We start from the raw sequence: 19,636 nt of genomic DNA, 5'->3' as shown, positions 1-19,636 counted from the left end.
TACAGGAGGTCAAATTCGCGGCTGCCACGTTTTGATTATGTCCCTTTATATCCGCAAGAGCGAATCGTATGCTGTAGGTGAAAGTTTGAGATGACCATTCGATCTAATAATGACGAGGAGGTCATGAACGCACGACCTCCCATTCACGATACGATATATACCATGTGACGGGGTCACACAGCACCTTGCACAGAGGAAGTGCTTAAGGGTATTAACTACCCGAGTGAACGTAAGTCCACGTGTTCCCGGCCTCAGTGGGAACGGTTTGCTACTTAGAGGAGTAGATTTAAGACTGATGTATTTATAAGTAAGATAAGCTTGGGTCTCATACAAACTAGAGGTTACCTATAGTGGAGCTAAGTAGTCATGCACTGACTGGCTCCGAGAGCACCTGGTACCGTGTACCAGGTGTCCACAAGAGTGACGGGTCACTCTTTATGTAACATTGGGGCACACTGGATTGTACCCCGTTACATCCTCCCGCACTTAACTGAGAATCACCTGATTCTCCAATCACAACTGATTCTCCAATCAGAAGTGAGAGAATTAAAACACCAAAAGGTGAATTCTCACACTGAGCAGCCACGAGACTGGCGCGGCTCTCAGTCACACCCACAGTGACTTGTGCTGCCAAAGCTCATTGGGATTTGCATCCCTATGCTCACAACTGTGTTGGCCGCAAAGCCTACACTCAGAGCTGCATTAGCTCCTGCGCTAGCGCGCGCACAGTGCTTTGGCACAGGGTGCAATAGCATCCGAACGTGTGACATTCGCCCACAGTTCGCACCAGAGGACACGACAGTCCTCGCAAACGCGTCCGGAGCATGGTGTCTCCCGCGAGGGACGACACCGAGAAGAACAACACCTTCCCCAGCACTAGAGGGAGCTCTCAGCTCACCTCGGGCCATGCCTTTGGCTCCAGCAAGGATTCATCCTTGCGGGCGGAGCTTTTGCCACGCTCTCTTCGCGTCTTGGTCACCATACCAACGGCGCGAAGGTGTCCTTCATCGACACCGTGTACCGTGACGGTACACAACCGTGGTGTAGGTGTCTCCCATCGACACCATGTACCGTACGGTACTAACCTTTGGTGCGGTACGCCCACCACAAGGTTGCCATGTTTGGCGGCAACAGCTTCTGCTGTGCTGTCGCCTGAACAGATTCATGGCCAGTGCTCGCATCATGCACGACGCATGTGCAAGCACAGTGTATAGGTCCATGGGACCGTACACGAGGCACGCTGTGTACGATACGTACCACAGCTACCATAAGTGCTCCGTGCACTTCATGTGTGTCATGCACGACGAGTTCATTACGTGGAACTCCTGGCAGGTTGCTCGACAGCAGCCAGTGCCGATGCACGGTACGTGCGTTGACTCACAGCGTCCAGAGCGCATCGGGTCGTGGTATGGTGCATATTCTTTGCACCTATACCAGTGTCTGTCACAGACACCATGTACCTTGATGGTACTCGGCCGTGGTGGGGCATATCTCACCACCATGCCACTGCGGCGTTGGTGTCTGGCATTGACACCGAGTACTCACGGGTACCAACCCATGGTGAGGCAAGCTGCCGTCGCCACGGTGTCATGCTCGGCGCGGCACCAGTTACGACTGCGTGCCTTGCCTCGACCACCACCTGGTCAGTTGTGTGTGCACTCGTGCACCACACTTGGGTTATGGCTCCACGGCCCATTATACCCGGCGCGTTGCGTACATCACGTACCGCAACCGCTTTGTCGGCGGGTGAGACGTTCCGTTCACCCTACTCGACAGGTCGTTCATGACCAAGGGACTTACACTAGGCCCGCGCTTCGCCTCGTGTGTGGTTGCTTGCAACCCCAACACTGCTGATTCGCTCAGCGATTCCGAGGCACCTTGCGCCCGTGGCTTTCTTCGCCACTATGTCTTGTTCGGCTAGAGCTACCGCAGCTCTAGCCCGGCTGTTCGCCTCCAGCCTGCAGTCGATGTACATCGACGCCTGGTTCCGTAAGGAACTTGGTCTTACCTCAAGACCAGGGAGGAAAGGTATTTCCGAGCCTCTCCCCCACTTACACTCGAGACTATTGAGTCTCTCGTGGCTTGTGATAGCCACTGGCAGCACGACGGCTACCTGCCTCTTGGAAAGTCAGGGAGGAAAGGTATTTCCGAGCCTCTCCCCCACTTAACCTCGAGACTACTGAGTCTCTCGTGGCTTCTAATAGCCACTGGCAGGCGCAACGGCTCTCCGCCATGTGCACTGCGTCGGTATGGTCGACCGCGTCGGCCGTGTCGACCGAAGGCATTCAGCCTTCGCGTCAGCAGTTTGAGTCTGCGCGACTTGACGTCGAGCGAGTTGCTCACGTCTGGCGAGGCCAAGACAACCTCGCGCCTCGAGCCAATGGCTCTGTGTGCGGCGCTATGGTACTCGCCTTGGGTGTGGAACTCTGTTACCCACCTTGGTTGTGTGGAACTCTGTTACCCACACCGGAAGCGCATACAGCGACTTCCTTATCAGTTATGGTCTGAGTGACCTTGCGTGGAACTTTGTTACCCACGCTCGGAGCACCGAATGTCGGTCTCCTTAAGCAGCTTCACTGCTTGCGGAACTTGTTACCCGCAGTGTGGACCTATGTTACCCACCTGGTGAATGCCCTTAGGCACCACCACTGTCGAAGCGCATACGGCGCGACGACCTTCGGTGTTGGGATCGGCTGGTGTGGCAGACCCGCCCACACACCGGACAGAGTTGGTGTCCACCGACCGAGTCAGAGGAGTCCGGGCCCTGGACTCCGAGTCGCTTGAAGCGACGTCGGCCTGAACAAGGTTCAGACCCGACTTGCGGCGGCTGACGTGACGTGGCACTTCGTTACCCACGTCGTGATGTCTCGTTGACGACATCAGAGGCACTCGAGACCTCGTGTGGCACTGTGTTACCCACACAGGAAGCATGGACAATGCCTTCCTCTTCAGTTATAGTCTGGGCGACTGCGTGTGGTACTGTGTTACCCACACAGGAAGCATGGTCATGCCTTCCTCTTCAGTTATAGTCTGGGCGACTGCGTGTGGTACTGTGTTATCCACACAGGAAGCATGGTCATGCCTTCCTCTTCAGTTATAGTCTGGGCGACTGCGTGTGGTACTGTGTTATCCACACAGGAAGCGCATTCAGCGCCTTCCTCTTCAGTTAAGGTCTGGGCGACCGTGTGGTCCTAAGTTACCCACCTGGTTAGCGCTTAAAGGCATAACCACTGTCGAAGCCCGTACGGCGCGACGACCTTCGGCGTTGGACGCTGCTGGTGTAGCAGGTCCACACGCCGGGCAAAAGACCCATGCCCGTGGCATTGCCGCAGCGGAGCATGGTCTTGCTGTACGCAGAGCTGTCGGCGCGTTGACAACTCCGTGACGCTTCTGCGTCCTGGCGGTCTGTATCAGACGCCCCAGTCATGACGGAGGTGGGAACATGACTCACCAATGCTCCGTCATAGACCTGGACTGGTAGGCCCTTCTCAGCCTTGCCACACCAAAGTCCGGGCTGTGTCTTATGTTCGGCACAGCCATGTTGTTCATGGCGAGAACTGCGAGCGACACCGCGGTGCGCGAGCTCATCGAGCCGAAACGTTCAGGTCCGTTGAGGACCATTGATACTACCGTACCAAAGGCTAGTCCATCAAGGACCAGCCCATGACCGCCACTCTGACATAGAGTGCAGTCGGATGTCGCTATGCCAAGCGACGTTCCGGCGGCGTATCAACGCCCCAGAACTCATCAAACGTTCAAGGGGTACCGTACCCCCGTACACCGAGTGTACTACCAGCAGCCCATCACTGCCCTTCACCGGTTTGAGAGAACCACGTCTCTCTGGGCTAAGTCCCGTGGTGTGCACAACCTGCACACCCATCACAAAGACTTAGCGCTTTTCAGTAGGGCATACCGCCTCTACTGGTGGCCGGGGAGTCTTCGTCCACCTGGCCGTGGCCTGCGCCACCGGACTTGGGGCCCACGGGCCGTCTTCTTCCCGAGGACTAGCGAGGGACACACACGCTGGTAGTGTCCATGTCCGCCGCATCCATAGCAGCGGACCAAGCTCTCGGCTGAGCTTAAGTCCATGGGCTCGGGCTCGCTGTACGCACCGGTATCGACGGGCTGCGTGACAGCAGGAGCAACAGCGTCATTGCTGCGATGCTCCGCCTCCCGAGGAACGCCATTCTCATCGTGGCGATGTTCTTCTTCCCGAAGAGTACCAGCCTGCTTGTGGCTGTACTCTTCTTGGAGGGCGATTCGAATCGCCTCCTCCATAGTTGTCGCTTGCACCCGGAATAGCTGGGTGCGAGCAGGACCGACCTTCAGGCCGTCCATGAAGACTGTTGGCTTAATGTCTTCAGGCAGAGGATTCCCTGCCAGAGATGCCACCAACGTGCGCATCTCTTGCGCGTACTCCTGCAGCTCACGTTTACCTTGCTTACACGCGAGAAAGCGTGAGCGCTGGCGGAACTCGTCGTTCGCCGGTAGGAACGCGGCTCGAAGCTGCTCACACAGCTGAGCCCAGGATGCAAAGCATCCAGGAGATGTCGTCTCCCTGGTGTATGCCCAGTGCTTGGCACGTCCACCAAGGTTGGACAGGGAAGACGCCACCCGAACTGGCTCGTCCGAGATGAGACCCGCCTTCATGGCGATCTCCACCTCACGGACCCAGAAGTGAAGGTTCTCTCCTTCCTTCCCCTCAGACGCGGGGACCTTCAGCCACACCGGCTTAGGCCTGGTTGCCTGGGGAGCGGCCATCGTGGCCTCCAAGCCCCCGCGGACGTGAGCGATGAGACCACGCTCGTAGGTCTCAAACGCGGTCACGCGTTCTTGTTGCTCGGCAGGCGTCGCCGCCGCCAAGCTGCGAAGGACATCTTGTCCAAAGATGCCTCCCATCTTCCGAACAGACTCGTACTGTGAGTCGTTCAAGCGAGGAAACTCGCTTCGGTCCATCTTGGCTCAAACGTTGAGCGCACAGAGGATTCAGGTAGTTCAATCTACCCGCGATGGTGTTGGATTGACTACTAGTGCTACCAAGTGTGACGGGGTCACACAGCACCTTGCACAGAGGAAGTGCTTAAGGGTATTAACTACCCGAGTGAACGTAAGTCCACGTGTTCCCGGCCTCAGTGGGAACGGTTTGCTACTTAGAGGAGTAGATTTAAGACTGATGTATTTATAAGTAAGATAAGCTTGGGTCTCATACAAACTAGAGGTTACCTATAGTGGAGCTAAGTAGTCATGCACTGACTGGCTCCGAGAGCACCTGGTACCGTGTACCAGGTGTCCACAAGAGTGACGGGTCACTCTTTATGTAACATTGGGGCACACTGGATTGTACCCCGTTACATGCAGGGTGCTAGTTTGGTTATAATGTTGCCGCCGCTGCTGGTGGCTTTCAGGATTTGCGGCATGACATCAATCCTTAATATAATTTTATACAGTGCGTAGCGGGTAATAAAAGTTTTTGGTTATGTGCCCCTATTACCGGTAATGGTGCCCCCAACATATAAAGGTTTACGAGTTCTTGATTGGTGCCTCAACAAAGCATCCCCTGCGGTAAGATCAGGGCTTCAAATGATTGGTGAAATTGATCAAAATCTGATCCATTTTACCCACAATTCTTATTTAAAAGCTCCTCATTCTGAATCCAAAGCCATTTTGGCCCATGCACCTTCTTGTAGACACCGATGCCGGCGTGGACGACGCCCTGGCCATTCTCATGGCTCTGCATGCCTTCCCTGGCGAACAAGTCGTAGGCATTACTACCGTCTTCGGTAACGTGGACGTGCACCAAGCAAACCACAACGTGGCGCAGTGAGTTAAAAAGCTAGGAAAGATAGTACAGTATCATTATGATACACTCATCCAGTTCATGTATCCCCGCCGACTATAAACCTATGTACAGCATTCTCCAGGCCGCTGGACGCTCTAAAATTCCTGTGTACAGTGGCGCATCCAAGGCGATCGTTGCTAGTGTCTCAGAGGCAAAGTGGGCGGTTCGTGGACTTTGAAGTGAAGATTTTTCCACGTCAGGACTGATGCGATCATTTTCCTCTTAGGGTCACGGCCCGGATGGTCTTGGAGGTGAATCGGGCAAGACGGAAGCCCCACTGACTGCTCCGCGACGCAACGAAGCGGTGCACGCGCTGATCGACCTGGCGCACAAGTACAGCGGAGAGTTGGTTATTGCAGCAGTAGGTCCACTGACTAACATTGCACTGGCGATGCTGCTGGACCCGAACTTCACGACGAATGTAAAGCAATTCGTGGTCATGGGAGGATTGTCACGTGGGGAAGGCAACCACACGCCACACGCTGAGTTCAATGTCTGTTGCGACCCTGAGGCCACCGACATTGTCTATCAGCATTGCAGTGCGAAGAAGCTGTACGTCGTGCCGTTCGAGACATGCCTGGACAACGCTGTTCCCTGGGATACATTCGACAGAATTTTCCATGAGGAGGTGAACTCCAACGGTGAGTATGTCAAGAAGATCTGGAAGTTCACAAGAGAGTTCTGCAAGAACCAAGGCTTCTTTCCATGCGACGCCTATGCCATCGCCATCCTCTTGCATCCAGAGTACATCAAGAATGCTGCTGCATTGAAAGGTCGCATTCACCTGGCTCCCGATGAGAAGCGTGGCGCTTGCATTTGGGGCCATGATGCTCCATCTGAGGAGGCGAACGTGACTCTCGTGACGGAGATTGACAACCGCGTCTTCGTTGACTTGTTACACCACCTGGCAACCTAAAGAGATAGATGAAGCCTGGTGCTGTTCGTACCAAAACGTGCGTCTACTGTACTGTAGAGAATATACCTCGGAAGTATTATTTTGGTAGTAACACGAGTGCGGCAAACAACTCATTTTTGTGTTGTGTCCGTGGCGGTGGGAGGCTTCTCGAAGATTGCGTGTACCCACACACGGAAGCGAACGACATTCTGCAGTCTGTTGGCGTACTGGCGACGGATATACTCGTTTTCCACCGGAACAAGACCTGCCTCAGTGAAAATATCCGCAATCTCCTCTGTTGTGAAGTAATACGCTCGCGTGTTGTCTTGGCGGACGTAAAAGTTTTCCTGGAGCTTGCAGCCAGAGCGGAAGCGAAGTTGTGCCTGGTCGTATCGGCCATAGTCACGGAAGAAGAGTTTGCCTCCAGGCTTGATCGCCGCAACTACTTTCTTTACCGCAGCCTTCATCTTGTCCGGGTGCAGTGCCGACAAGCTGAACAATAAGAGCGCAAAATCCACGCCACCATTAGCGAACGCGGCGTCTGGAAGTGCATCCTTCGTAATGTCGCACACTGAGGCGGACACACGGGCCATGTCGTACAAAGGCTGTGTCTGCAACGCGAGCCAACCAAACCGTTAATACTTCGTTCAGACAGCCAAACATCCCTCTCGTACGCACCTTCAGTAGATCGATGGCCGAGTCAGCAAAGTCGATGGCCACAATATTGAGAGCCGGATTAATCTCCAGCAGCGGCAGCGCCGCGTTGCCGACTCCGGAGCCAACCTCCAGCAAGGTCCTCTTCTCCTCGGTCTGGGGCACCACGCCCAGGTCCTCAAACACCAAATGAAGATAGTGTCGGTCCTTGTAAAAATTAGTGGAGTTGCGCTTATAGAACTTGTCCCAGCTCTTGGCTGCATCTTCTTCGTACTTGTCTGTTACCACACACACAGCAACACTGTCAGTAGTACGGCCTTTATGCAATTGTCATTTCACTGCCAACGAACGCACTCTGCCAGAACTGGGGAATTGTGGACTTGTCCTGGCTCAGGTGTTCGCGCGCCAACCGCTCGCGCTCCTCCGTCCACACATCGTCACACACAACACGCTTAGGATCCTCCAGTACGCTTTTGTCTACGCCTGCCTTCTCCACTAGCTCCTCCAGCTTCTTGTTGGTCGGGTTCTTGTTGCCACTCATCTCGTCCCCTAGCAATATAATCGCTGGTGATGATTGGTGGAAAAATAAGTATTTGATCCAGATCTTAGAGAGGCGCACCGCTCGCCATGGATGTCATCACGTGCCGTGGCGCGAAGATCTGCAGCCCGTTGGTTGCCAGTGACGGCTCTATCTACTACGTGTCTGCAGGAACAGGCGAGGTGTTCCAGTATCAGCCCCCAGACACTCACGCCCCCGTTGTCTTTTCCGGCGGGGAGCCTTTGGGAGCCCAGTTCGACCACCAAGGTCGTCTACACCTCGCCGACTGTGGCCATGCAGCTATCCTCCGGGTGGACGACGCTGTAGAGCCTTGCGTGATGGTCAAGACGTACGAGGAACGCGCTTTCCGAGGTCCCAGCGATATTGCGTTCGCACAGGACAACACCCTTTTCTTCACAGATAGCGGCCCCTTGGGCGAAACAACGCTCGAGAAACCTCGAGGTAGCGTCTTCTGCATCGCGTCGAGTCCAAGCGGTGGCCAAGTGCTGCGTCCGCTGGTGATGGAGTGCCTCGCATACCCGTGGGGTATTGCAGTATCCCCAGACAATGGTGCACTCTTCGTCACGGAGACCATGAAGAATCGCATTGTGAGACTCCATCAACGACCCAGCAATGCCTATCACGCGAGCGTCTTCTACCAGTTTTCAGGCGGAATGGGGCCGTCGGGGATTGCTTGCGGGGCTGACGGAACTCTGTACGTGGGACATTACGACTTTTCAGGTATTTAAACACTCTCGGCAGCCTTTGAGACAATATCGCTCTAAGTCTTGGGAAACTAACGGTGATATAATTTTTACTCAGGAGGAAACACTAGCCACGGGAAGATCTCCATTATCGGGTCAGACGGCATCCTAAAGCAAACACTGAAAATTCCTGGTCCAGAAATCACCGGCCTCTGTTTAAGGTATTCGTGTTGATAGATTGGTAATACTTGCCAGTTTTGTACTAAAACTTTCATTGGGCTCTGTGCTGTCAGTGCTGATGAATCCTATGCAGTAGTCACAGAAGCATCTACCAACACAATTCACCGACTTCCAATCCGGTGATGATAGCTACGACGAGCTGACCTCGCTGAGCTTGTCTCCTGCAGAAGCCTCCCCCGAATACAAGTCTGTCAAGAGGTTCTGAGCTGCCGGGGGAGTGTACTTCAGATACCTGGAAGCGTGCTTTCTGGAGAACTGGATGACCGAGTATCTACATACCACGAAATAAACAGGGAGAGAGAGATAAGCACTGTGTTGACGTCCACGTACACATACCACGAACATACTTTTCGTAAAATGCCTTGTATGCTGGGATGATCGTGTCTACTGCAGTTCGAATCAAGTACTGCCGTATGGGAACTTCAGCCACCACGTAAGTCCTCTGCGTCTTGTAGAGCTCTTCAAGCTGGTCATTAAACTTCTGTGGGCAAATTCAGCGTTAAACGATCCTCAGGTATTCTCCATATTGACCGAGAGCTTCATTCTTACCGAAAAAATTTCCTTCAGCAACCTGCCGCTTTCGAGCGTCAAGACGTTACCGCCTTTTGCATACTGCAACTTCTCCGTGGGGTCGCTCAAATTCTCCTTGAAAGCGCCATAGCTTAGACGAATGAAAGCACCAAGAGCGTCATTCCGCATGACATCCACGCGAGGTTTGATAGTCCCATGGAGCTGCTTCTCCAGATCTGCATCGTCGGGCTGGATACAGTGTGGAAGCGAGTTGGCGACGTACCCAAAGTTGTTAACGAGGAAGAGCTGCTTTAGGCCTTCTCGTCCCTTAAGTTGGTCAGCCTTTGCTGTAAGAGCTCCGATGAGCTGAGTGACGACCGTGTCAACAAACCCAACGGCGGTCACATCCGTGTCCTTCTCAAGTAGAATCTTCAGAGGCTTCGCTTGATCACAAACCTTGCGCAGAAAATTGAGGCTCTAGGAAAATGTACAAGAGCCGTGTTAAAGTACGTTTTGAAGGGATGACACAGACGTAAGTTAGAGACTTACGTGACTGGAAATTGGGTGGACATTGCCATTTTTGGTGATTGTTCGGTCTCCTGAAGCCTCAACCAGGACCGGCTGAAAGTTAAATAATTTTTGCTTTGCAGTCTGAGCAAGCTCAGTGACTATGGCGTGTATAGCCTTCGACAGTAGCCAGGGATCTTCTAGCTCCTTTTCCTCGCGGTCACGTAGCAACAGAGGCGGAAGTACTGCTGACTCGAGCGCTTCAAGTCGGGAATGTAGCAAATCATGAGCCAGTAGAAGCTTAACGGCATCAAGTTGTTTGGGTGGGCGCAATGATACGTCAATTTCCTTCTTCCAAGACTCCAGCACTTGGTGCGCGGAATGACGAAATGCCGCATTGGCCAGCTCTTCATTCGAGTATATGAGTATCGCTAATATTCTCTCCGCCTCGATAGTAACTTCAATATCGTTCAGACGCTTGGCCAAGGCTGTAGCGGGGGTGTTTAAATCGAAGCCCATGGATCCCCCAGAAGGATCTTCACCGATAAACATCCTGATCACATCAAAGCGCTGTTTGCCGTACTCTCGAAGAAGCTCCTTTGGGTCGACACCAGAAATCAGTAGACAGTCCAGCAGCTGAGCAGCTCTGGACACGTCATGCTTGCTAGGTTCCACCCATTTCAAGCCACCATCGTCATTTCGCTCCCCTCTCGATAGGACGCTCACAACACTGACGAAATCTGCTAAGCATTTGCGTCGCACCTGGGTGAGGAGCTCTCTGGTTTGGTCCTGCGCCTTCCCAGAGCCTTCAAACGAGCGATGGCCCTCCAAAAACTTGATCGCCACTAGCAATTTATTCAGAGCTTTGATGTACTCGTCCTGCTCGAATTTGGAGCCGCTCAGTAGCACTGGAGCGAGCTGTAACAAGCACAACAACCAGTCAGCCTAAGGAGGGTTTGAGACGCCATTCGCCCCTGCACCTGGTGTGCCGCCACAAAATTCTCATTGATCTGACGCAACTCCAGTACGCTCAAATCGATGTTCTTTTGTGTGCCTCTTAGCTGCTCCGTGAGCTTGTAGACCGGCAGCATCTCCCTCTCGACGCCCAAAAGACCCTTCTGAAAGCCCAACAACGACTGCTCCACCTGTCGCATTTGCAGCTACCAAACAAACAAATTCCATTAGAGATACCACACACATCATGAAGCGCTAGGGTTCCATGCATCGTGCACCTGGTTCTCCATCACCGCCTCGCGAATGCGCGCCACGCCGTCACCGTACGCCTCGTAGACTTCCATCGCTTGCGATCTTGAAGTTGCTAAAACTAATATGTAGCTAAAAGGCTACAGTTAAGTCGCAAAACGGACCAGCCGCCACATAGAGTGCATTACTGCACCTGCACTGCCTCTCCCCGACAAAATGCAGCTCATGCGCATGCTGGGCGGCATGCTGCTGGTGGCGACGCTCATGTGCTCAGGTAATCTCTGCATCAGCGCGTCCAAGGAGGACGGCAAAATTCCATATAGTAGCACGACCGTCACACTGCTCATCGAGGTGCTGAAGCTGGTGGTTATGCTTACTGCCATCGTCTTAACGGAGACACCGCCGCCCGCGCGTTTTGCGCCCATTGAGGCCTTCTATTACGCCATCCCCTCCTTCCTTTACACCATCGACAACAACCTCAATTACGTTATCTTGCGCTACATGGACGCTGCCACGCTTTCCGTGCTGTGGAACCTCAAGATTGTGGTCACGGCTGTGCTCTTTCGCTTCGTGCTTAAGCACCCGCTGTCAGAGCTACGCAAAACTGCCATTGTGCTACTAGCTGTGGGCGTACTCACAAGTCAATCTAACCACGTGCGACAAATGGAGAGTGCGATGGCCACCAAGGGCAGCAGCAGCGGAATGAAAATGCAGTCAGAGGAAGATGCGGCCGCAGACAAGAGCGCCAATGATCTTGTAATTGGTATACTGTTGGTGCTAGTGGCCGTCACATTGTCGTCGTGTGCTAGTGTGTTCACCGAGTGGGCATTTAAGCGGAAGTCGAACTGCCCGTTCCTATGGCAGAACGTGCAGATGTACGTGTTTGGCATTCTATTTAACACTGCTGGAGTTCTGTTAGTGGAGGGTGAAGAGATTTTCTCCGAGGGATTCTTTCATGGCTACAACAAGTGGATATTGGCTGTGGTGGTGGTGAATAGCATTGGTGGCATTGGCATGGGCTTTATCCTAAAATACCTGGACAATATCGCCTGCGTGTACTCCCACTCTATGGCGATGATGCTCACGATGCTCTTCTCGATGCTTTTCTTCTCCTTCCAACCGTCGCTGGAGTTTGGATGTGGCCTCACGGTACTTGTCATCTCCATGTACATCTATCACCACCCCCTGGCACATGCTGATGTGATGCCTTCTACGGACGATACCAAGCACCGTCGCTCTTCTGGCTCGTGCTCGGAAAGACACGAAACATCAGCCGGGAATGGCATCACTGGACTCAATGATAGGAAGCGGTTGGAGAAGTTGAGACAGCAAGAGCAAGATGATGAGTGTGATACGGACTCGCCCCCAAGCACGTCAAGCAGCGGTGGTTCATTGTCATCTATGGCCCCAAGGTCAATGCGTGGATTGCAATTAAAGAAGGCGCAGTACTCGATGCTACCGGGAGAGTCGAAGGACCTTGAGAGCGCCCGCGCGAACGCAAAGGCGATGGATATGTCGCTTACCAGTATTAGTCGGACAAACCAGGCGTCTTTGAGCCAAGAAGTTGTGATCGCTTAAAAAAATTATCTCCATTTATGGGCCCTCGAAATGACGATACATTTAGGAGTGTTGTGAGCTCAATATTTTTTCGATTTTAGAGATTCAACTCTCATCGAAGTTGGACCCGATTACAGGCATACTTGTATTATAGCAGTTTCCCCGTTACTGTTAGAATATTCAGATCGTTTTGCAAACCCAACAACCCAATCAGGCCAGGATGGAGTGGTTTTTCGGGTCGGCGCCGCCGACAGCAGCTCTGCCCGAGAACGCCAAATTGTCCACGTCCACACCCCAGGGTCGCAGTGCTCCGTCTTTTGAGGATGATTCGTGGCACAAAAACTACGGCAACGAGTTCTTCAAATCCAAAGACTTCCAAGCGGCTATCCGCGAGTATTCAATCGGCATCGAGCGTAAGCCCACGGCTACATTGTACAGCAACCGTTCGGCGGCCTACTGTGCATTGGGGCAGTACCAACTGGCCAAGGTTGATGCTGATGCGGCCATCATACTGGACCCAAACTGGGCCAAGACGTATTCACGGAAGGGCAAGGCGCTGTACGGCATGGCCTCATACAAAAAGGCGGCAGACGTCTACGCCCGTGGCCTGGAACTCTGCTTACGAGGAGCCGTGGGTGAAGCACAGCAGAGAGACACTGAGCTGGAGTAGGTGGCACTTGGTTTTGTGTCTTTGGAATGTTGGCCAACGTTTGTTATGTACGAACAGAGCGATCAAGCGCCAGACGGACAGCCAGGCAGAAGCGTACCTTCGTCTATTAGAGGAGAATAACCAGCTCAGAGTAGGACAACAACTGTGTGTATTTTTGTGGGATTACTAATTTTCACTGCCTGAAACTTGTGTTTCAGCGGCAACTGGAGGACTACCAGCACATGTTTGGAGAGTGGACGAAGAAGGAGATGTGACCATTGTAATTAGTTATATTCGTTCTACGACTGCATGGACTTTTGCTGTCTCACTCGAGCTTCATCGTTTGATTTTCTCTTCTTCAATAGCAGCTTTCGACTGAGCTGCTGCTGCTTCTTCCTATTTTCCCGTCGTCGTGCTTCGAAATCTCGGTAAAAGGCAGCGTCAGGGTACAGGTAGCCGCTCGCCCAGATGCGATGGTCTAATTGCAGTTTCTTCACTCGTGCGTCTGGAATCTCCCATGGATCAAAGTTCTCACTGTGAACGAGAACTCCTTGGATCGAGGAGTGTATCATTTTGGCTATGAGCCAAGGTTTTTCTTCGGAGATCGACGCCGATGTATCAAGCGGCTTCGCTTTCAATGCCACTTTTTTGCCGAGTTGAATGAGCAGATCACGACAGTGGCGACATCGAGAAATAACCGCTGACCGATGGACTTCCGAGGGCATTACGACGAGTTTTTTGTCCTTTGCTGTCGAGAGATAGGAGATACGAGCGTTGCAGTCTGCTACGACTGTTGCAAGCTTCTCCATGACCGTTGTGAGTCGGCCACAAGTCCATCTACGATACTTTTCTTCCGACACAACTGTCTCCATTTCTACCAGCACTCGCTTTGCCTTAGAAGACAGCGGAGGACGAACAGCAGCGCAGTCTTGCTGGTTACCATGAGCTACGATAGTATGCCCATCCGAAGGTTTTACACTTCGGTCTTCCGCAAATGTAGATGACCGCAGATAAAATAATTCATCACCATCAACGTGATTCTCTTGATTTTCGCAGGTGCAAATGCGGCAACGCTGGATCAAGATCTCAAGTGCGTCGTCAGATAAGTAGAGTAAGCTGAGATTCCCTTCGTCTCCCGGGTCGTTCATATTAATGAGCTCTTGCTGTGGGACTCGAGTTGAGAATGAGCTAGAAGTGCCTTCGACGGTGGTTACAGCGCAGTCAATTTGAAGAACTTGATCAGTCAATACGGCGGTCATGGTGATCGTTGCTTTCAGTGGTGCAGACTCAATGCCTTCTACTTTACAGAAAGTGAATGAATCATCCACAGCCTGCTTGGAGTCAACAGAACGGGCGAGGCAGCGACGAAATACGGACAAGGGGATTCGATCACCGCTCTCGCAAAAAGCGAGCATTCGGAGCAGTACCCGTCGCGTCGTCTCCGCCATTTCACTATCTTCACCACCCACGTCGTCAACAAGGGAGTCATATTGGGCAAGCTGGCCATGCTGCTCTTCAAACCTGAGAAAATCAGCGAGTAGAAGCTCGTTGCTGTCCACAGCTTGATGCTGACAACAAAGCGAGGCCTCACTTTCCGGATCCTCCGGCCTACACGATTTAATGTCCAAGGTGCCAGAGAAGAGGATGACCTGGTCTGCTGCGAGAATGCTGGATTCTGGCAACTTAAGTGATGGGCTCTCACGGGACTGCAGTAGCGCTATTCTCGTGGTTTCGATGTCAATCTCAGCAGCAATAGCAATGGCGCTCACATGACGAAGAGGGCTGAACTGCACTGGGGCCCCTTCTTCCGGTGGCACGAGATAATACACCACACTTTGATATCGGTTCGAGCCGTCAGTCTGCTTCTGCTTGCCCATTGTGCCCCCCACTGTACACACACGAAGCTCAAAGTCTTCTAGAAACATACGGAAAAACTCCTTGGTCGAAAGCGAGCGGGCGCTACTTGTAGCGTCCTTGATGTCATCGTCTAGAGACCATCGCGATAAGTCGCGGAAATGTTGCTGCCAAGTCGATAACAACTGCTCTGCACCGAGACAATTGTCGCAATAACACGGCATGGGGATCCCATCATGAGTAGGAGGAACGCCGCTGGGTAAACGACAGTTTTGGAGCTTTTGCTGACGCTTCTTCCATCTCCGGTACGTGTTGGTGACGGTGACAGGGACTGTGAGGGCGTACAGATTACTCCCGGTTGCTAGAGCTCCACGTTTTCGGGGATTAATCTCTAGTTTAACACCAATTACATTCTGCACGATGCGACGCTGGTTCAGATAGTTGTTGTTCGCTAATACCGCCAACAAATACACCGTGCTACGAGCTGTTTCCTTGTTGTACAGAAAGTTTGACGACAGGGTTGAGAGCTTCGAAACAGTGATAGGCCATGGTCGATCTTGGTTGTCTTCCGGTTGGGAGAGCAGTCTACCGATAAGCGACTGGGCATGGGGAAACGCCTCTGCAAGCAGCGCAAGGGACTGCAGGATGGAGCTGCAGTTGTCTATTGCAGAGGTAGCGAAGAGATCCGTGCACAGCTCGTTAAGTGTGCGCTGCAACTCGGCATTGTTCTGCATGGTTACTTGCACACTAATAGTAGGACGGTTTAATGCCCGTGTGTGGCAATTTTGACCTTGTAACGTGTGTGGCAATTTTGACCTTGTAACGGTTGAGGCCATCGTCATCATCACCATCAGCTTGTCTTCTCTTTCGCTTGCCACCTCCGAGCACGGGCCAAGAAGAACCACACAGCACAAGGCTGACCAGGATTTTTGGAGCGCTAGCTTTCTCCTAGCTAGTGTGTGGTTTTCCATGTTTTACTAGCGAGAGATGAGCGAGACGCACAAAACGAGATTTACTGATTGTGCACTGATGTTGCCTTCAGGAAGCAGTCGTCAAGTGATCACCTTTATCGAACGAAGCTGGAAGGCGAGTATCCAATGCTCCCGTACGAGCGAACATGTGATCCCTCTGGATCTCGCAGTAGATACTCGTGGATGAAGTTCAAAAAGCGCAGCGCATACTCAGCGGGTGGAAGTGCAGTGATTTGTCGCTTGTCAACTACAGCCGCCAGCAAGCAGTGCTGGATTTTCCATCCAATATTGTAGTGTTGCAAGATGTCAGCAAAGCCAAGGTAGTAGACGGTGGACTGATCTGCCGATACAATCGCGTTGTGCGCCAGATTGTCCATGATGTCGGGTTCAATGCGACGGTTGTAATGCCGGATACCGAGCAGGCAGCTGTAGTCCATAATTCCTAATTCCTGAAGGAATCCACAGTCACTTGTTACCTGCGCGAGCAGATTTGCGCGGGTCGTTGGATTCACACAAAGTGAAGCACGCCGAATTACAAAGTCGTTGTCGTATTTGAGTGAAGGACGCGAGCTCCCACGACGCAGTAGCGGCTGCTTCTCTGTAACCTGTCCCAGTTCACTGTCCACACTTTGGCTCTCACTCAACATTCCTTCAACTTCCTCCAGAACCATCCTTTCTTCTTCCCTACCACTGCGACTCCAATCGCTTGATACTGGCGTAGGGATGCCTTCTTGGTATCTGAAGTTCGACTGGTGGAAGATACCCTTAAGGTCATAGCGCTCATCGACGGGACCATCCGGAAAGATATTCTCCATTACAACGAAAAACATCTTGTTCCAGCCTACGGGAAGTTGCATCGAGTGGCAGCCCAGGAAGCGACACAAGAGCGAGTTCGGCTGCTTCAAAATGTACTGGTGGAACAGTGGGAGCACCTCAAGCAGGAACGAGTGCTCTTTCTTCGTCATTGTTTTGACCAGATACCTCCGGTCACTTGTGAAGTAAAACAGCATCCCAGATTTACCCTCTGACGCACGCTCCAGTAAAGTATCGGCGAACGACTGCTCGTACATTTCGTTGTCGATTCCACAGATCTCGCGGATGTTCTGGAACACTTTGGGCGCATAGTCAGTGAAGCCCAGCTTCTCGTAATACCGATACTCGCCATTGTACACCGTAGTTGCCAAGCGCTTCTTCTCGTGGTAGAGGCCAGCGGAATCACCCTCTTCCATTTGCAGAAATGATAATGCCGCAGTGCGATCAAGTGAACCGAAGCGATCTCGCGCCAGACTCAGTAGTGGTGAACGTAAGCTGTCTGCAGGGGACTCACAAATGCTGCAACGGATCCCTGCAGTCGTGTAGCGCATCAGATCTTTGCGTAAGGCAGCGCTAAAGTGCTCTGTACTGGTCGAGTCTCCAGCTCCTCGTTCGGATTTCGAGAGGTTGTTCTCGCTGGAGAAATTCTGGTATAATTCCGTGTTTAGAATCCACACAATGAGAAGCATCACAGGGTAAGATCCAAACACCAGAGCGAACGCGAGCTCGAAGTGTTTCGCCATCTTGCCGTCAAATTCTTGAAGATACGCTGCGTAATACAGCGCGGCACACGCCGCCCAATGACCCGCAAATATCAGTAAATACCGGTAATACTGCATCAAGTTGCGGCGCTTGGCGCGATATGTGACATCCAGTTGGCGTCTGACGAAGCGGAAGCTTGCGAACACCAGTACCGCAAACGACAGCACGCAGGTGGCGCCCACAATGACGAAGAGAAAAACCCAGTTGACTGTATTCACCTGCACCGGGTCGTTGGTGCGCTTGATCCAGCAGACGTTGAGCGACGACAGGCCAAAGAGATTGAGCTGGCGCAGTAGTAAGGCGGATACGGTGCTCGCGCTCCACACACTAACGTAGCAAACAGACCGCAGTCAGCACATCAATAAAAGTTATTTTAGACTTTACAAGAAATACGTGCATGGTGTGGTACGCCCACGACTTGCAGCTGTAGCCCATCCAAGGGTTTACCAGCGCCACGAGCAGGTCGAGCGAAAGCATGAGGTACCAGCAGACGCCCGCCAGTAGGAAAAACTGATTGAAAGGGCCCAGTATTGAGCACTGCCGACGAATTAGCTCATCGTCCTCGGGCTCCACGTCCTGCCGCTGCAGCGCAAAGGCGAAGACGAAACCGGCGGACAAAACGAGCCCGCATCCCGCGTGCCACACCACGAGGTCGGCGGCCGGATGCTGCGCCTTGATGTTGGGCACGAGGAAGTAGGACAACACCAGCAGAAGATAAACAACGAACCCCAGAATCCCTACAAGCAGGTACAACTGCGCGCTCTGCGCCATCGCCAGCGCTTCATATGCCCCCATCGGTTCAACTCCAACAAAATGATTATCACGGACAGGATTAGAATTAAGATTATTTTAATAATCTTCACAATCGTGCAGAAATGTGAAGAAACCAACCAAATCAAACCTTCTGACACGGTTTTCTACCAATCATAACTAACCCTCACTGGCCTTCCTGAAGGTTTAAGCTGAAAAAAGCAGGACGCGAAGATTTGATTCTATTTTTACAGTAGTATTTACAAATTATTAGAGGAGGGTTAGGGGAAAGAATAATGTGTAGCCGGGAGAAACTATCGAGCACATTTTTTTTCTTGGCTCTGCAAGAGAACATCCGCACAGTAGCAGATGTTCAGACGTATGATTTGATTGAAGTTATTGCTGTATCGTATACACGTGCAGTCATAGCATAGCTCAGGTTTCACAGTTTGTCCTCGACAAGGCGAGCCGCTGAGGGACGAAGAGATTGTTACGTGCCCAGTGGCAAAAGTACAATACAAGTGTGTCGTGTGGAACGAGGTAAATCTACACCAATTTCATGAATTATATAACTTAACTGTATTATAGTTTAAACTAACGTTACTGAAGTGGCCGTAGTCCAGCATATCCCCATGTCCGTGCTGGTGTGAACACGTCTTGGAATGTCTGGGCCTCTTGATCAATATCTAATGTCGAAGCTGGTGCCTGGTAAATGTTGAAAAAGGAGAAAATTGAATTAAACGAAGGCAGATCAGTGTTACCGTCCACAGCATCAGTGTCTCGGCCCCACGCCCGTGGTGGAGTCGCTGGGTGATTTCTATCGATTCGTTCACTGAGAACGGGGTCGCGAGCTGTGCCGGATACACCCTGATTTGCACGATGGCTCCTGCGAGGGCGACGACGTGAAGAAGTTTGAATCGTTGCTGGTTCTGCTATTCGAGGAGTAAGTGATGTTTCATCAAACCTTCTAATTCGCCAGTGTGGATCGAAATGATCGGGATTGAGCCGCAAAACACCATTTGATTCAATAATTTTCATCAGTTCGTGTATACACGGCCTACCGTGTACAGTTCGAACTGCACCAGTACACAAGGTTCGAGTTTGTCTCTTTTTTTTTTTGAAAAATCTATCGTCGCCTACTGCGCTTAAGAGGCACCTGAAGAAGAAGTTTTCTTGCAGTAAAACTGCAG

The 19,636-nt window shown here is 52.2% G+C and overlaps 8 protein-coding genes across 8 annotated transcripts; 4 read left to right on the top strand and 4 right to left on the bottom strand.

The window, feature by feature from the left end:
* Positions 1-5,496: 5,496 nt before the first annotated feature.
* Positions 5,497-6,609, top strand: PITG_20035 (uncharacterized protein; the record flags this gene model as incomplete). Its single annotated transcript, XM_002895737.1, has 5 exons — positions 5,497-5,562; positions 5,639-5,820; positions 5,912-6,002; positions 6,066-6,484; positions 6,528-6,609. The coding sequence occupies 5 exons, from the start codon at positions 5,497-5,499 to the stop codon at positions 6,607-6,609; spliced, it is 840 nt and encodes a 279-aa protein (XP_002895783.1).
* On the bottom strand, positions 6,453-7,929 carry PITG_20034 (methyltransferase domain-containing protein, putative; the record flags this gene model as incomplete). The annotated part of the gene is made up of 3 exons (XM_002895736.1): positions 6,453-7,345; positions 7,413-7,666; positions 7,743-7,929. 3 exons carry the CDS (start codon positions 7,927-7,929, stop codon positions 6,866-6,868), a joined length of 921 nt encoding a protein of 306 aa, XP_002895782.1.
* Positions 7,930-7,990: 61 nt separating this feature from the next.
* PITG_20033 (uncharacterized protein) lies at positions 7,991-8,993 on the top strand (the record flags this gene model as incomplete). The annotated part of the gene is made up of 3 exons (XM_002895735.1): positions 7,991-8,667; positions 8,749-8,851; positions 8,924-8,993. The coding sequence occupies 3 exons, from the start codon at positions 8,016-8,018 to the stop codon at positions 8,991-8,993; spliced, it is 825 nt and encodes a 274-aa protein (XP_002895781.1).
* A 6-nt stretch (positions 8,994-8,999) lies between these two features.
* On the bottom strand, positions 9,000-11,199 carry PITG_20032 (uncharacterized protein; the record flags this gene model as incomplete). The annotated part of the gene is made up of 6 exons (XM_002895734.1): positions 9,000-9,141; positions 9,218-9,351; positions 9,420-9,857; positions 9,930-10,805; positions 10,868-11,047; positions 11,120-11,199. The coding sequence occupies 6 exons, from the start codon at positions 11,183-11,185 to the stop codon at positions 9,000-9,002; spliced, it is 1,836 nt and encodes a 611-aa protein (XP_002895780.1).
* A 107-nt stretch (positions 11,200-11,306) lies between these two features.
* PITG_20031 (UDP-sugar transporter, putative) lies at positions 11,307-12,433 on the top strand (the record flags this gene model as incomplete). Its single annotated transcript, XM_002895733.1, has 2 exons — positions 11,307-12,321; positions 12,399-12,433. 2 exons carry the CDS (start codon positions 11,307-11,309, stop codon positions 12,431-12,433), a joined length of 1,050 nt encoding a protein of 349 aa, XP_002895779.1.
* A 410-nt stretch (positions 12,434-12,843) lies between these two features.
* PITG_20030 (uncharacterized protein) lies at positions 12,844-13,571 on the top strand (the record flags this gene model as incomplete). The annotated part of the gene is made up of 3 exons (XM_002895732.1): positions 12,844-13,313; positions 13,375-13,447; positions 13,515-13,571. The coding sequence occupies 3 exons, from the start codon at positions 12,868-12,870 to the stop codon at positions 13,569-13,571; spliced, it is 576 nt and encodes a 191-aa protein (XP_002895778.1).
* Positions 13,572-15,283: 1,712 nt separating this feature from the next.
* On the bottom strand, positions 15,284-15,884 carry PITG_20029 (uncharacterized protein; the record flags this gene model as incomplete). The annotated part of the gene is made up of 2 exons (XM_002895731.1): positions 15,284-15,317; positions 15,370-15,884. The coding sequence occupies 2 exons, from the start codon at positions 15,882-15,884 to the stop codon at positions 15,284-15,286; spliced, it is 549 nt and encodes a 182-aa protein (XP_002895777.1).
* Positions 15,885-16,216: 332 nt separating this feature from the next.
* PITG_20028 (Phosphatidylinositol 4-phosphate 5-kinase (PIPK-D12/GPCR-PIPK)) lies at positions 16,217-18,491 on the bottom strand (the record flags this gene model as incomplete). The annotated part of the gene is made up of 2 exons (XM_002895730.1): positions 16,217-18,023; positions 18,106-18,491. The coding sequence occupies 2 exons, from the start codon at positions 18,489-18,491 to the stop codon at positions 16,217-16,219; spliced, it is 2,193 nt and encodes a 730-aa protein (XP_002895776.1).
* Positions 18,492-19,636: the final 1,145 nt, after the last annotated feature.

The sequence above is a fragment of the Phytophthora infestans genome, genomic scaffold (genome assembly GCF_000142945.1).
Source record: "Phytophthora infestans T30-4 supercont1.137 genomic scaffold, whole genome shotgun sequence".
Classification (NCBI taxonomy): domain Eukaryota; phylum Oomycota; class Peronosporomycetes; order Peronosporales; family Peronosporaceae; genus Phytophthora; species Phytophthora infestans.
The sequence above is the reverse complement of the archived record's forward strand: the minus strand, read 5'-3'. Positions and strand labels throughout refer to the sequence as shown.